The following is a 17,499-nucleotide window of genomic DNA, read 5'->3' on the forward strand; positions in this document are numbered from 1 at the left end:
CTTGGTCTGCATTGTGCAGTGTCCGTTGGATTGTCTGCCTTGAGACATTGCCACCAGCAGAGCCCAGATTCACCAGGATGGCCTTGGTGGTGATCCTTGGATTCTTTTTCACCTCTCTAACCATCCTCCTGGCCAGCACAGGTGTCACTTTTGTCTTTCGACCACGTCCTCTGAGATTTTCCACAGTGCGGAACATCTTTAATTTGTTTGCTCAAATGTAAATAAAAGCTGAGAAAAAGTTTTTTTTTCCACAATAATGCCTCTTGTACATAGTCTTATCTTTTGGGAGACACCCATGTCATTTCCCGTCAAAAAATTACTTGCTGGTTGAATAAAAGTAGCTTTAAGTCAAAATTTGCCAGGGGTATGAATAATTATGGGCAGCACTGTACATGTGGTCGTGTGCATGAGGCCTAATGGATACTAGTCCCATACCATTTGCAGCTGTTCAGCCTGTTAAAATGACAGGGAGACAACCCTTTAAAGAATAAACTAGGAGAAAAATCCTAAAATATGGTAATAATACTTCTTTGCTATGGTGCTTTTTAGCTGCAAAATTTAAATCAACAATGGTATATAGGTAAATGATATACAGGCATGTAATTATTCATCCAAGCAGTCTGCGCTACTGTCGTTTGAGGGCTTTATTGATTCCATAATGGACACAGGGGAGCAGCAGTAATATCCATCAGCCCAACTGATTCTCAATGAAAAATGGTGAATGTGGCATGTTTGGCACATCTCACTAGTCACATCAGCCCTGCCTGCGCTTCAGCAGCATATTTGCTATGACTTCCCAAGCAGCACAGAGACACTGTGCCATGGCGCAGGTGGGAGAAGACAAGGCGAGATGAGATGTCAATCCAGGTGAAGGGAGGAGTGGACATAATAGAGGGATGTTACAAAACGGGTGCTCTAACCGGCCCTTTGGTGCTCAAACTTTTTAATTTGCATAATTATAAAAATAGTGATTTCTAGACAAACATAATGAACGTAAGATTTTAATCAGCATGATCAAACCTACCAGGCAGTACGCCTGGTGTAGTAGTGTTGATTATGGTGACAGATGCCCTTTAACCTCCTCACGACCACCGTACGCAGGATTGCGTCTTCTCGGCGGTCGTGCTGCTCTGGGTGGACGCGCCGGTGCGTCCTCTCGCGAGACGCGAGATTTCCGGGTATGCCGGCCCGCGCATGCGCATCGCGGGCCGGCAAAATTCAAAGAAGAAGTTCGTCATCAACCTGCCGGCCACGATCATTGGCTGGCAGGCTGCTGATTTTCAAAAAAATCCAATCAGCAGCCATTTAACCCCACATATTAGTAAATATGATGGGGTTATATGGCTGCTGTGCTCCTCTGCTCCTTCTTTTGGTCGGTTGGTTCCAGGAGAGGAGCAGAGGAGCACACATCACTGCGAGTACCCACTACACTACACTTAGCCCCCAGATCACCTCCCAGCACCCAATTAACCCTTTGATCACCCCTTCTTGCCCCTGTCAATCACTAGTGAAAAGGAAAAAAGTGATCAGTGCAAACTGTCACTTTTTTTTTTCACTGTTATTGACCGTTAGGTTTTAGGTATAGTTTAGGTCCCATGGTTAGGTAGTTAGCGATCAGTTAGCGCCCAGCCCACCGCACCGCAGTCCGTTATTCGCTGATTAGCGTATCGCTAATCAGCATTTGTACTTTTATAGTATCTGGAAGTGATCAAAACTGATCACGGTCAGATCTATAATAGTACTAGTGTCACTTTAGTTCACCCTCCACCCAAAACGCAGTGTTTGCCCAATCAGGCCTGATCGGTCGCCCACACGTGCGTTCGCCCACACCCGCCCCACCGCAGTGACAAAAAAATTATTTTTTTTTGATCACTGCACATTCACTTTACACGCACTGCAGCGATAAAAAAAAAATCAGTTTTGATATTTTTTATCAACCGCAGCGGCCTCCGGTACTTCGCTAGCCTCCCCTTTGTAAGACAGGCTTGCTTTTTTTTTCTTGGGTAGTCTCAGGGAATACCCCTAAATTTAGTTGCCCACATGTCTAACAGGGGGTATTCTTCTGAAGAGGCCTACAGGCTTCTGACCCAGTCGGATGAGGAGTGGGAACCCTCATCTGATGAATCCAGCGGGTCAGAATACGAACCTGTAGAAAGCAGTGGCTCTCTGACCCAAAGTTCGGACGAGGAGGTTGAGGTCCCTGATAGCAGCAGGTGTACCCGGCCCCGTGTCGCTAGACCGCAGGTTGCGCAGGATCCGCTTCAAGAGCAGCAGAGTGGGGCTGGTGCTGTCGGATTACGTGGTGAGGCATACACCAGCAGCCCAGCCCTTCCTGGACCTAGTACCAGCACTGCCGTACAACCTGGTGAAGTAGCGAGCACCAGAAGGGCAGTTGAAGCTGGTACGGTGGCACGTGCAGTAGTGACCCCGTCGCAGCCACCGCAAAGACGTGCCCGTAGAGCCCCTAGAATCCCAGAGGTGCTGGCAAACCCTGATTGGCAGTCCCCAACTTCAGCCGCACCTGTAGTTTTCCCTTTCACTGCCCAGTCTGGAGTTCGGGTTGAGACAGCTCAGATCGGTTCGGCCCTGGGATTTTTTGAGCTGTTCTTGACTGCGGAGCTTTTAGACTTAGTTGTGGCCGAAACAAACAGATATGCCACACAATTTATAACCGCTAACCCGGGAAGCTCTTATGCCCAGTCTTTCCGGTGGAAACCAGTCCAAGTTTCCGAAATTAAAACTTTTCTGGGCCGCCTCCTCAACATGGGCCTGACAAAAAAGCATGAATTGCGGTCATATTGGTCCACGAACCCAATTCATCACATGCCCATGTTCTCTGCTGCTATGTCCAGGACACGATTTGAGACCATCCTGCGTTTCCTGCACTTTAGTGATAACAGCACCTCCCGTCCCAGAGGCCACCCTGCTTTTGACCGGCTCCACAAAATTCGGCCCCTCATAGACCATTTCAACCTGAAATTTGCAGATATTTATACCCCAGAGCAAAACATCTGCATAGACGAGTCCCTAATACATTTTACCGGGCGCCTTGGCTTCAAACAATACATCCCAAGCAAGCGCGCCCGGTATGGGGTCAAATTGTATAAGCTCTGTGAAAGGGCCACAGGCTATACCCACAAATTTCGGATCTATGAGGGAAAAGATCAGACCCTGGAGCCGGTCGGTTGCCCTGACTACCTGGGGAGCAGTGGGAAGACAGTTTGGGACTTGGTGTCACCCTTATTCGGCAAGGGGTACCATCTTTATGTGGACAATTTTTACACAAGTGTGGCCCTCTTTAGGCATTTGTTTCTAGAACGGATTGGCGCCTGTGGTACCGCGCGAACTAGTTGCGCGGGCTTCCCCCAACGGCTCGTTACCACCCGTCTTGCAAGGGGGCAGAGGGCCGCACTGTGTAACGAAGAACTGCTCGCGGTGAAATGGAGAGACAAGCGTGACGTTTACATGCTCTCCTCCATTCACGCAGACACGACAATCCAAATTGAGCGAGCAACCCGTGTCATTGAAAAGACCCTCTCAGTCCACGACTATAACCTCCACATGGGAGGGGTGGACTTCAATGACCAGATGTTGGCTCCGTATTTAGTGTCCCGCAGAACCAGACGCTGGTATAAGAAGGTGTCTGTATATTTAATTCAATTGGCTCTGTACAATAGTTTTGTTCTCTACAGTAAGGCTGGGAGAACTGGATCCTTCCTCAAATTTCAGGAAGAGATCATCGCGAACCTCCTGTACCCAGGAGGTTCCGTGGCCCCATCCACCAGTGTAGTTAGCCGTCTACACGAGCGACATTTCCCCAGTGTCGTTCCTGGTACCTCAAACCGACCGCCACCCCGAAAAAAATGTCATGTCTGTAGCAGGAGTGGAATAAGGCGTGACACACGCCATTTCTGTCCTGACCACCCTGCCCTATGCTTTGGAGAGTGTTTCCGGAAGTACCACTCACAGGTACACTATTAGCATAGGGATCATCTCACCAGGATAGGCACACAGGGCTATTGGGGCCCATTCACTCACAGCTGCTGCAAACGTCTCCTTTCACATGGACAAAGTGCATAACGCACTTCGCCACATCTTTGGGCGATTTGCGCTTTGCACATTGACCCATGGGGAAGGAGAGGTTTGTTCTATAAAGGTAAAAAAAAAAAAAAAAAAAAAAACACCAGTAAGCAAACACGTTAATGTTTAGTTCAAAAAGTTAAAGTTACATGTTCTGTTCCAAAGTTAATAAAATTATTGCGTTGCGGCCTGGTTTTTTCTTTTTTTTGTCTTTTTACCTTCCAGGTGGACCAACCGATCTACTAGCTGCAGCACCGATGTGCATTCTGACAGAAGCATTGCGCTGCTGTCAGATTACACGCAAGTCGGTGTATGCGGCGCTGCAAGACGGGATTTTCTCCTCTGCAGTGACAGATACGTTTGCCGAGGCATACGAGCTGAGGAGGAGGCGGCGTTCCTATGCTTTGGCAAACACTTTGTATATATATATAAAAAAAAATAAAAAATCCCGGCAATGATTTATTCATCCACATCGATTGATACGAATGGAGAAATCTGGTTTGCCAGGGCATACGAGCTAAGTGGGTATGGATGTAGGGCGGAGCTCCTATGTCCTGGCAGACGCCTTTCCCCTCCATTTTTTTTTTTTGGGAAGAGATTTTTTCATCCACATTGATCGATGCGAATGAAGAAATCTGTGCCGTTCATTTTTTTCTTTCAGCCCAGAGGCTGAACGGAAAAAAAAATCTCATTACCTGTATGCTCAATATAAGGAGAATAGCAGAAACTCCTAATGCTGGCCATACATGTAATGATTGCGGAGACCCTCAAATGCCAGGGCAGTACAAACATCCCACAACTGACCCCATTTTGGAAAGAAGACACCCCAAGGTATTTGCTGAGGGGCATATTGAGTCCATGAAAGATTTTAATTTTTGTCCTAAGTTAGCGGAAAGTGAGACTTTGTGAGAAAAAAATAAATAAATCAATTTCCGCTAACTTATGCGAAAAAAAAATAAAAAAATTCTATGAACTTGCCAGGCCCCTCATTGGATACCTTGGGGTGTCTTCTTTCCAAAGTGGGGTCACATGTGGGGTATTTATACTGCCCTGGCTTTTTAGGGGCCCTAAAGCGTGAGAAGAAGTCTGGGATCCAAATGTCTAAAAATGCCCTCCTAAAAGGAATTTGGGCACCTTTGCGCATCTAGGCTGCAAAAAAGTGTGACACATCTGGTATCGCCGTACTCAGGAGAAGTTGGGGAATGTGTTTTGGGGTGTCATTTTACATATACCCATGCTGGGTGAGATAAATATCTTGGTCAAATGCCAACTTTGTATAAAAAAAAAAATGGGAAAAGTTGTCTTTTGCCAAGATATTTCTCTCACCCAGCATGGGTATATGTAAAATGACACCCCAAAACACATTCCTCAACTTCTCCCTAGTACAGCGATACCAGATGTGTGACACTTTTTTGATGCCAAGGTGGGCAAAGGGGCACATATTCCAAAGTGCACCTTTCGGATTTCACCGGTCATTTTTTACACATTTTGATTGCAAAGTTGTGAGGGGCATGGTGAGTTCCTAGAATTTATTTTTTGTCGCAAGTTAGTGGAATATGAGACTTTGTAAGAAAAAAATAAAATAAAAAATCATCATCATTTTCCGCTAACTTGTGACAAAAAATAAAAAGTTCTATGAACTCCCTATGCCCATCAGCAAATACCTTAGGGTGTCTACTTTCCGAAATGGGGTCATTTGTGGGGTTTTTCTACTGTTTGGGCATTGTAGAACCTCAGGAATCATGACAGGTGCTCAGAAAGTCAGAGCTGTTTCAAAAAGCGGAAATTCACATTTTTGTACCATAGTTTGTAAACGCTATAACTTTTACCCAAACCATTTTTTTTTTTGCCCAAACATTTTTTTTTTTATCAAAGACATGTAGAACAATAAATTTGGCAAAAAATTTATATATGGATGTCGTTTTTTTTGCAAAATTTTACAGCTGAAAGTGAAAAATGTCATTTTTTCGCAAAAAAATCGTTACATTTTGATTAATAACAAAAAAAGTAAAAATGTCAGCAGCAATAAAATACCACCAAATGAAAGCTCCATTAGTGAGAAGAAAAGGAGGTAAAATTCATTTGGGTGGTAAGTTGCATGACCGAGCGATAAACGGTGAAAGTAGTGTAGTGCCGAAGTGTAAAAAGTACTCTGGTCATGAAGGGGGTTTCAGCTAGGGGGGCTGAAGTGGTTAAGAAACAATACTGTCCTTTCTAGAATTTCATTTTTATTTTACTTACAAAATATTTCACAATGGAGGAAGAACTAAAGAAGCACATTCTTGCCATCAAGGAATCTCAGAAAATCATAAGAGAACCACCCTCCATCCAAATCTTTCATCACCCTACATCTTGGATGTTGAAAGTTAGGCAATCCTTTAACGTAAGGAATCTCATTACTATTCAACTTTACTTTTGTTTTACTTTTAGACATTGCACACATATATGTATCGTGCTGTGAACAGCAGTTCAGACATTTGCTTTACAGCAGCTACTATACCTGGATATAAGATATTGAAGTGTAGAGATGACTGACTTCTATGGGAGGGGGTTGTGGTCATGCTCGGTGACCTGTGTACACACACTTGTAACACTGTAAAGCAAACAATGTACCCATCACTTAAACCAGGGGTGCACAACGTTCTCTGGTTGGCAGCCACATTGCCAGACTGAACAGATGATGAGGGCAGAAAATAAAATTTAAAGGGGTATTAAAAACGGAAATACTATATTTATCTAGTTACACTTCCAGAACATCTAATGAAGGAAATATATGAAAAATGCAGCCACAAGACATACATGACCATTACCAGATGGTTGGGGGTTGCCAAGAATGGTATCAAGGGCCACATGTGGCCCCCGGGCCGCAGGTTGTGCACCCCTGATTTAAACAAACTTCTGACAAGTAACCCTCCCAGTGACTGCTAATATGAAGGGGCAGAAGCTTTCATCAGAGCACTCTGTCCCTTCATTTTAGGTCTCCTCAAATAAACAAGGTTGTAACGTTCAGATTTGTAGGAAGTTTATGGACTTTATGGATGCTTCTTTGTTTTAGTGATTAATGAGAGTCTTAAAACCTGCTTTTCTTCCGTGATTAAAATTTCTGACATGAGACGTTTGTTAAAATTAAAAAAACTTATCCTTTAAAGGGGTTGTCTGGGCTACAGACCTCAGGAAAGGTCATCAATATCAGATCAGCAGAGGGGCCAACACCCAGCACCAATCAAGTATTTTGGAAGGGGCTGTGGTGCGCTTCAATGTTTACCCATCTACTTTGTAGTGGTAGCGCGAAGCAATTATAGCTTTTGTCCCATTCAAGCCATAGCTACATTGCACCACTGCTACAATGGAGACGGAGTGCAGGTAAGCAATGAAGAAGTAGTGGTGCCCACACACAAGCACCAAAACCCCTTCTAATAGCTGATCAGCCTGGAGGGCCGGGAGTCAGACCCCCAACAATCAGATATTCACGAGCTATCCTAAGGATAGGTAATCAATATCTGTAGCCTGGACAACCCCTTTAAGCCTCATTCACACATCAGTGTTTTGGTCAGTGACTGCGAGCCAAAACCAGGACTGGAGCCTCCACAGACATAAGGTATAAGGGAAAGATCTGCACCTGTTCTGCGTTTAGAGCCACCCGGTTTTGGCTCGAAATCACTGACCAAACACTGACGTGTGAATGAGGCATTAAACAAAGACTTCAAACAGTAGGTAACTTTGACATGTTCCATTTGACCCGAAATGAAGACAACGGCAGACTTGAGATATCCTTTCCATGCAGTCTTTATTCCAACACAATTTAGTACGGTCCTCAAGCAACAAACAAATCAGAGCATATTCTGTTAACAAAACTATTTCTTAGACTCACAGTATAATTCAGGTCTACAATCCCTTTAATGCCAGAAATCAATGAAAAGGGACGTTCACCCGTTCACCCACAGGGATAGAGAACCGAGTCGAGCCTACATCTCTCCAGCAAGGGGACATATTCAGACCCAAACATGTAGTGTTACACTCAAGAGTTTGTGCCTTTCCAGTGTCAAAAAAAGGGGAAAATATTCTACAAACTGAAGTCGGGTTTTTGTATTCTTAGAGTTTCTCTCACAAATCCTTATAAAAAACCACTTAATAGAAAAAGAAAACAAATCCAGGGATAAAAAGTTAACAAAACCCTTGGAGTAGTTTAAAAAAAAAATGGGCCAGTCATTTCTCAGGACAAGAAGTCAACAGAACGGCAAGACTTTAGTGTCGATAACAGATATGGAATGCATTAGTACGGGAACAGAAACAAAAAAGGCAAAAAGGAGTTACAGTTTTCTACCAAGAAAGGTTCACATTAAAATTTTTACATCACATTCTGCTTATGCGAATGTCCCATGAGCCCAGGTTAAGAATTTATCAAAAGATTATTAATGACCTATGGACTATCCGTTTACTCATCGTACATGATATCAAATGGAAATAATTTACCCAGAGATAAATACTTGATTAATCAACTTCCTATCGGGAATAACAAATCTGCCAGGAAATGCCCCACCACAATACCACGGTGTATAATTTACCAAACAAGCAAAAAACTCCTCTTGATTCAGTTAAAAAAGATCATCCATTGAAGTAGAATATATGTGTAGTATCAGCTAAAATTCGGCATCAGATCCAAAAAGAAAGCCAGCGGCCCCAGAGCTTTTTATTTTATTACAGGAACAGTCAGCTTAATGATGTCCTCCAAAATGTCGTCGTGTAAACAGGTTCTATAAACTGTGCTCTAGAAAATGAGGCTCCGGATCCTTGTTTGTGGACTCCTCTAAAAGGCTGAGATTTTAGTTACAGCAGCTGACAGCACATGAACAAGAAAAATGAAAACTAAAGAAGAAAAGACGGGTGCCACTGGATGCTTGATCTGAATAATCCAGCCCCAGTGTGGGCATATTTGGGCATTGGTATGGTTGCCCAGCACCATAGTGGACACGTCTTTATAGACTCGTCGCTCCTGCCGTTCACAGTAAATGAGGTAAGACCGGAGGAAGCTCTCAAGAGTTGGGTAACTCATGAGATATGAACTGCTTTAGTCTTTCTAGATACTGCGCATACAGCTCTATGTCATTGTGCCCTGCTCCTTCCACCCACAGAGGCTCAACAGCCCGTGGGCAGCGCTCATACATTGCCAGGCCATGGGAGAAATCAATCACTTCATCTTCTGTTCCATGGATTATTAGTACTGGGGACGTCACCTTGGAAATTTTGTCAATGCTGCAAGAAACAAAACAATTTTTTATTAGAAAACTTAGTCTTAACTGTAAGTCTGCGCATATATCTACACTAAAATAGATCATCTTAAAGGGGTTGTCTCCCGTCACAAAATAGCATTTATTATGTAGCAGAAGTTAATACAAGGCACTTACTAATGTATTGTTACTATCCATATTGCTTTGTTTGCTGGCTTGATTCATTTTTCCATCACATTATTCACAACTTGTTTCTATGGTTACGACCACCCTGCAACCCAGCAGCGGTGGTCGTGCTTGCACGATGTAGGAGAAAGCACTAGCCTGTGTGTCGGTCCAACGGTCCTGGCTAACATAGGAGCGAACGCTTTTTCCTATATAGTGTGCAAGCATGACCACCACTGATGGATTACAGGTGGTCGGAACCACGGAAACAAGCAGTGCCTAATGTGATTGAAAAATGAATCCAGCCAGGAAAGGAAGCAATACGGACAATCATAATACATTAGTAACTGCCTTGTATTAACTTTCTCTACATGATAAATGCCATTTGTTGAAGTGAGACAACCCATTTAAGACAAGCACTGATGGCATATTGCTAGTCGGGGTCTGACCACTGAGAGCCCCATCAAATAGCCAAAACAAAGGGGCAGGGTCACTAGCAATGCTAAGGACTGCTTTGTCTCCAAAGACCACATGTGGTTCGCTGACTATACCAGGCTGAACAGGGGTCATCTGGAGAAGGATGAAATGGCACTTTCTTATCGCTGCTGCCATGTCTGTAGTTAGCAGGTGTTGCACTGGTCCGTGAGACAGAGGCCGCATTCTGCAGACCAACCGCAGCTCGGCTGAACCTGAACTCACTGCATCATAATTATCTACGATGCCATGAGTGCCAGCTCCACTGCCCGTCCTCTTGGCATCATGGCGTGGACGGTGCAGGAAATGTGAACCTCACATGGACTGGTTTTCCCTTTCTGTTTGCTAGAACTGTAAATGCAATCTCCTGTAAGCGACAAAACGGTGCGCTCACGGCCCATAAAGCTTTACCTAGACCGGTACACTTCACTGCTGTGCAGAATAAGACCAATACCTTGAAAAGAGTGACAAACCCAGAGTATAATGGGAAGTTGCAGAACGTTTCATTGCACAATGATTATGTTTTATTCATGTTAATACTGGAAACCCCTTTAATTTGATTACAAGGACTGAATATTTCATAAGACAGGGTGTAAACACAGGATTCACATTTACCTTTGCTCAGGTTACATCAGCAGTGACATTTCTGCCGCTGGTTTTTCCTTTGCTCCAGTTAAACAGTATTTGCATTTTGCAGAAACTGGAATGGTTCCCTTGGCCAACTACTCTTCCGACTAGCGGAGAAGGCAATGTTTAAACAGCACAGTGTGTGGATAGTTCCTCCACAGCTGAAACTTTCCTCCCTGAAATGTCAGGGTAATCGAATGCTGACAGTGAGCTGTCATCTCAGAAAATAGAGGGATTATATTTACGACGCCAAGAAGATGGGACCAATTAGGAGCGCTCGGTATACCAATACGGAGCAGACGGCACAATAATAAGGGGAGTCTGGCAAGAAAAGAAAGCAGGATTTATAATATAAGGGGGCAGATTACCCAGAAGATGGCGGCCTCTACGTCCCAGATACAGCTTGCCAAAAAAAAAAAAAAATGGGTTGAATCAAGGAAAAATTCATAGCACCTGCTTACCGCCAGTACTGTGATAGTGTCTACCGCTACAAAACAAAGACCCAGATGTCTCCTTTGGTAGCCATAGGTGTGTATTACATGCAGTACATATATAACCTGCCTGTGCCGAGTAGGCAGGTTATTCCTGATGTCACAACTGTGCTGTGTGCCCTGACCAACCAGATGTCTCCACTCTGCAGTTTCCCACCCCTAAAGGCCCCAATTACACTGCCTGATGTTTGGGCAGATTATCGCTAACTAGCGTTCATACAGATAATCTGCCTGTGTAAAGGTGCTGCCGATTACCCACTGAACAAGTGAAACACTTGTTTATCGGGTAATGATCGCTGGTGCAGACACCTAAAGTCCTAAAGCATCGCTTGTTGGCAGCAGATTGTGTCATTTAAACAGCACTCTGCTGCCGGCAAATAATGATTCTGTATGGAAACGAGCGATGGGATTAGCGATCGCTCCTCCCCATACTGTGGAGGAGATCGCTGCATGTAAATGCAGCAGTCACCTCCACTGACAGGCAGATGATTGTCAGGAAGGAATGCTTCCTTCCCAACAATCGTCTATTCCATTGAGCAGTGTAAAGGAGTTGTCTCACTTCAGCAAATGGCCTTTATCGTGTAGACAACATGAATACAAGGCACTTACTAATGTATTGTGATTGTCCATATTGCCGCCTTTGATTCGTTTTTCCAAACACATTATACATTGCTTGCATCCAGGAGTTATGACCACCCTGAAGTCCAGCAGTGGTGGTCGTGCTTGCACACTAAAGGGAAAAGTGCCGGCCACTCTGGTGACCGGGACTGCAGGAGTGCACATAGGCTGGCGCTTTTTCCTATAGTGAGCAAGCACGACCACCAGTGCTGGATTGCAGGGTGGTCATAACCATGGATACAAGGAGTATATAATGCGATTAAAAAATGAATCAATGGCGGCAATATGGACATACATTAGTAAGTGCCTTGTATGAACGTTGTCTACATGATAAACTCCATTTGCTGACGTGAGACAACCCCTTTAAGAGCATGTAATATGATCCCCTCTGACAGAACATACACTGAGGGTGAAATACTGTCGCTGTACGTGGGGATATCTTCCTCAGTGTGTAACTGTAGTATAAACTACCCCATCTACATGCATTGCCAGTGAAATCCTGTGAACGGGGCCTTACGATTTAAAGGGGTTGCCCCATGAAAAATATTCTACAGTTTTCAAACCAGCACCTGGATCTGAATACTTTTGTAATAGCATATAATAATATTTGCACAGCCACTCAGCTATTAAATAAAATATATCTGTATAGCACCACCTACTGTTTGTTCTTTTCTTATTTCTTTGACCTGCTCACTGAGATGGCCGCACATGCTCAGTTTCATCCTTCACCTGCCTCCTGAGCTGTGATAGGGAGAGCAGAGACACGCCCCCTGAGCTGCAGCAGAAGAGACACTCCCCTTGAGCTTGATATAAATCTAGCAGAGCAATGAATGGGGAGATCTCTGGATCCATGCGAGGTACAGGGCTGGTTCTAGCTTTGTTAGAAAGAGATTTTCATGTACTATATGATATCAGATTTTCATTTTTTAGATTAGTCATGGGATAACCCCTTCAGAATTTTTTTTTTGAGATGACTGAATACATTTCCGAACATTTATAGGAGAACCACAGCCAACTGTACTACTGATGTATAGACGGGGAGTGGGTGTGAATATAATGAATGCAATACTTCCCGACTACTATCTGAGCAATCAACTTACCTGGGGAAGGCGTCAAAACAGTAGGTCTTCCTTGTGTCGGGAAAAGCAACCCTCAGCCCCGACATAAGGGGGGAATGTAAAATGACAGCTGCACATTCATAACGTGATGCTAGGTCTACCGTAGGGACAGTGCCAATGCTTTGGCCATAGAGGATAATGTTCTCAGGGCTGACTCCATATCTGTAGGGAAAAAAAAGTTGGAAATTTAGGCATCCGATTCAGGTTCATATTTCATATGGTAGCATTCTGTCATAATAAAGCAATCACATAGGCACAAGGCCTAGATCAGCCAATTAACACTATTTCAGATTCTTGACAAGTAGCTGAATAGCAACACCTTGAAGAAAAAAAATAATAACCAAAACAAATTTGGCAAGTAGAAGCAAAACAGGAACATACATGAAGAATGATGGTATGGGGATGAGTAATACCACAGCAATGTAGTGAAGCTGCTGACAGCTCAGTGGTAGCCGCTGCAGTAATGCTCTCTCCGAGACGCTAGCTCCAGACAGTAAGCAGGCAGAAGTCATCTGTCTGGTCAGCAAACAACATGACTGGGGAGGAGGAATTTCACGGTTGGGGTATCAAATGTAGGGGCCTCCGAGGGCTATTCACAGTGGGTAGCTGTGAGCCTCACTAATGAGCGAGAGCTCCATGGTCAGGAAGGATAGACGAAGAATAGAGCGTGACTGCAGGTGTTCACCACATGACGGTCAGGGGAACCGAAAAATCCGCTTAAAGATTTCAGCACCTTTTCTAAAGCCAACACTTCACACTGGCTGCAGAGAAGACGTTTGATCAGATTTGGTTTCGGAAATGGATTAAACTTAAAGTTAACTAGTACAGCAGGGGATTAAAGGGTCAGTCAACTTTTTACTGTTGCACAAAGTTTCCACCCAAAGTAAGGTGATCACGCCTTGGTAGTAGATGGGACCCCCAGCAATCAGCTGTAATCTGCGGAGTAGCCACCAGCTTGTGTTCATTTCTCCTGCAGCGCCACCACAGGGGAAATTAAGCACTGCACAGTTTCTATTGAAATCAATAAGCTGTCCATGGACATCCTGGATCCTGCATTGTAGCTGCTCTCTGCTCTGGGTAATAGATGATGGTGTTGAAGGTGGACCCAAGTATTAACACATGGATTTTTATAAACCAGACAATCCCTTTAATAAAGACAACTCAATCCAACTAGGGTGGCTCTACTAACTTTTCCCAATGTCTCTAATAGTACTCAGATGTTACTGATTACAGTTACTCTAATTATTATGTTGCAGCAAAAAGACACGTAACACAACTCATGGGGAACAGCGTTGTGGTGTCATGACAAACAGGAGAAAAAATAAAAATAAATAACAGAGCACTGCAAGCATTGACCTGGCTGTTTAATACAGTCAACACTGGTACAAACAATTTAAAGAAAGCAACCACTGGCACTCCAGCTGTGGCAAAACTATAACTCCCAGCATGACCCATTCATATCTAGTAGTTTCACCAGAGATGGAGTGCTGGACGTTGCTGATCGCTGATTTAAAGGTATGCTACAGGATAAGGAAAAACATTGCTGTTTTTTTTCCAGAAACAGAGCCATGCTGGGCTACTGGTTAAACGTAGTATTGCAGATCAGCTCCATGGCTGCATCATCTCACTGAACTGTTACTGGAGGCAGGCAGTCATGTGTTTTATATCCTGTGTAACCCCTTCAGCCTAGTAACATTCCAGATAGTAAATTATACAACAATTCAGGCTTCACATTGCAGCACAATAGCTTATATCCTCATCAAATAACATTCACGTCGCTTTCTGCTCCTCTCAAGATGCCATTAACTTCAATTTCTTGGAAGTATGTTACACATTGTGATGGTAATGCATCACATCTCCAGCCTGGGGAAGCCTGCCGTATTAGTTACAGGCTGTCCAGTAAAAGTCTGCATATAGCCCTCCATGTAAATGCTAACCTACAGCACACCTCGCCATCAGCAGTGTGTTGTCTGCTAACACATATTATATGGTTCTGTTCACATCTGCACGTCATTATACAAGGAGAACAATAAAAACAGCAGGATGTAGTTTATGACACAAAAAGACCCCATCGACTATAACGGGGTCCATCAGGGAGCCTGGCATTTTACTGGACAGTATTTGGTGCCATTTTGACCGAATCTGCGGTAGAGGCTTCATTACAAATAAAGATAGTTATATGAGTGCCCATCAGAACTGTAGCACATGATCAGGAAGTCCTGCAGGGTACGGCACCAAATCTACTGCGGCTATCATATAGGGTACATTTGATATAGTGTATAGTAACTGAAAAGGATTATAGGCCTTCATTTATAAAGAAGTTCCTTCCAACTACATGGCAAGACACATTCATGGAGCCTGTCAACCACATCCATCTCACAAGCTTCTTGGGCATAAGAACTTGGTGGACTGGAGAAGCCACTTTTTCTGCTATACAGTGAAGATGGATGACAGCAATCGTCCTGAAATGAGGTTCCATAAGAATAGCAAGTGCTGGTAACCAGAGATAGGCCTCCTGCACACGAACGTTTTTTTACACGGTCCGCAAAAACGGGGTCCGTAGGTCCGTGATCCGTGACCGTTTTTCCGTCCGTGGGTCTTCCTTGATTTTTGGAGGATCCACGGACATGAAAAAAAAGTCATTTTGGTGTCCGCCTGGCCTTGCGGAGCCAAACGGATCCGTCCTGAATTACAATGCAAGTCAATGGGGACGGATCCGTTTGATGTTGACACAATATGGTGCCATTTCAAACGGATCCGTCCCCATTGACTTTCAATGTAAAGTCTGGAGTTCTGTTATACCATCGGATTGGAGTTTTCTCCAATCCGATGGTATATTTTAACTTGTAGCGTCCCCATCACCATGGGAACGCCTCTATGTTAGAATATACTGTCGGATATGAGCTACATCGTGAAACTCATTTCCGACAGTATATTCTAACACAGGCGTTCCCATGGTGATGGAGACGCTTCAGGTTAGAATATACAAAAAAACTGTGTACATGACTGCCCCCTGCTGCCTGGCAGGTGCTGCCAGGCAGCAGGGGGCAGACCCCCCCCCCCTGTTTTTAACTCATTGGTGGCCAGTGGGCCCCCCCTCCCCTATTGTTAACTCGTTGGTGGCCAGTGTGCGCACCCCCCTCCCTCCCTCTATTGTAATAATAGCATTGGGGCCAGTGTGCGCGCCCCCCCCCCCCTCCCTCCCTCTATTGTAATAATAGCATTGGGGCCAGTGTGCGATCATCGGTGGCAGCGGAGTAGAAGATTCATACTTACCTGGCTGCTGCGATCTCTGTGTCCGGCCGGGAGCTCCTCCTACTGGTAAGTGACAGGTCTGTGCGGCGCATTGCTGTCACTTACCAGTAGGAGGAGCTCCCGGCCGGACGCAGACATCGCAGCAGCCAGCAGCCAGGTAAGTATGAAAATCTTCTACTCCGCTGCCACCGATGATCGGGGGGGGGGGGGGGGGGTTGTGCGCACACTGGCCCCAATGCTATTATTACAATAGAGGGAGGGGGGGGGGGGGGGGGGGTTGGGGGGTGCGCACACTGGCCCCAATGTATTAAAACAATAGAGGGAGGGAGGGGGGGGGGTTGGGGGCGCGCGCACACTGGCCCCAATGTATTAAAACAATAGAGGGAGGGAGGGAGGGGGGTGCGCACACTGGCCACCAACGAGTTAACAACAGGGGAGGGGGGGGCCGCACAATGATATTCAAACTGGGGAGGGGGGGGGGGGGTCTGCCCCCTGCTGCCTGGCAGCCCTGATCTCTTACAGGGGGATATGATAGTACAATTAACCCCTTCAGGTGCCGCACTATCATATCCCCCTGTAAGAGATCGGGTGCTGCCAGGCAGCAGGGGGCAGTCTTGTACACAGTTTGTAGTGTATTCTAACTAGAAGCGTCCCATCACCATGGGAACGCTTCTGTGTTAGAATATACTGTCGGATCTGAGTTTTCACGAAGTGAAAACTCAGCTCTGAAAAAGCTTTTATGCAGACGGATCTTCGGATCCGTCTGAATGAAACTAACCTACGGCCACGGATCACGGACACGGATGCCAATCTTGTGTGCATCCGTGTTCTTTCACGGACCCATTGACTTGAATGGGCCCATGAACCGTTGGCCGTGAAAAAAATAGGACAGGTCATATTTTTTTCACGGCCAGGAAACACGGCTCACGGATGCGGCTGCCAAACGGTGCATTTTCCGATTTTTCCACGGACCCATTGAAAGTCAATGGGTCCGTGAAAAAAAACGGAAAACGGCACAACGGCCACGGATGCACACAACGTTCGTGTGCAGGAGGCCATACTAGTATGCGCAGCAAACCAAGAGGTGGACTGTGCCCGACACAATGTAATCAGTGCTACTTACTATGTACCAACAGTACCATTACATTTTTCTACTGAAGCAAGACCTGAAAACACCCTGAAAATTGCTGTAATCCTCCTCCTCCAAACATCGTAGGAGTGAATAAAACACTAAGGAGTAGTGTCAGAACATGCAAGGCTCAAGCTCCTGCTTCAAATTAGCAGCCTGAACGCTGGATAAGTTCCCCCGAAAACCAAAATGAAACCCTTGACTGTTCCAATGAAGCTGTGGTTAATTAGCACTGGGTTTTTGTGTCTAGTAGCATGGAGGAGACGTCATGTTCGGACTCTCTGACTGCGATGTTCCACATACTTAGAGGACGG

General features: G+C 45.0%; 1 protein-coding gene across 1 annotated transcript in view; it reads right to left on the reverse strand.

The window, feature by feature from the left end:
* Positions 1–7,850: 7,850 nt before the first annotated feature.
* ABHD17C (abhydrolase domain containing 17C, depalmitoylase) overlaps positions 7,851–17,499 on the reverse strand; it is a 36,675-nt gene continuing 27,026 nt past the window's right edge. The window contains exons 2-3 of the mRNA XM_044279526.1: positions 12,784–12,963; positions 7,851–9,333 (exon numbers count right to left, since the gene is read on the reverse strand). Coding sequence (XP_044135461.1) covers positions 9,114–9,333; positions 12,784–12,963 — 400 coding nt within the window. The 3' untranslated portion in view covers positions 7,851–9,113. The remainder of the gene's footprint in view (positions 9,334–12,783; positions 12,964–17,499) is intronic.

This window comes from Bufo gargarizans, chromosome 2, assembly GCF_014858855.1.
Source record: "Bufo gargarizans isolate SCDJY-AF-19 chromosome 2, ASM1485885v1, whole genome shotgun sequence".
Lineage (NCBI taxonomy): Eukaryota > Metazoa > Chordata > Amphibia > Anura > Bufonidae > Bufo > Bufo gargarizans.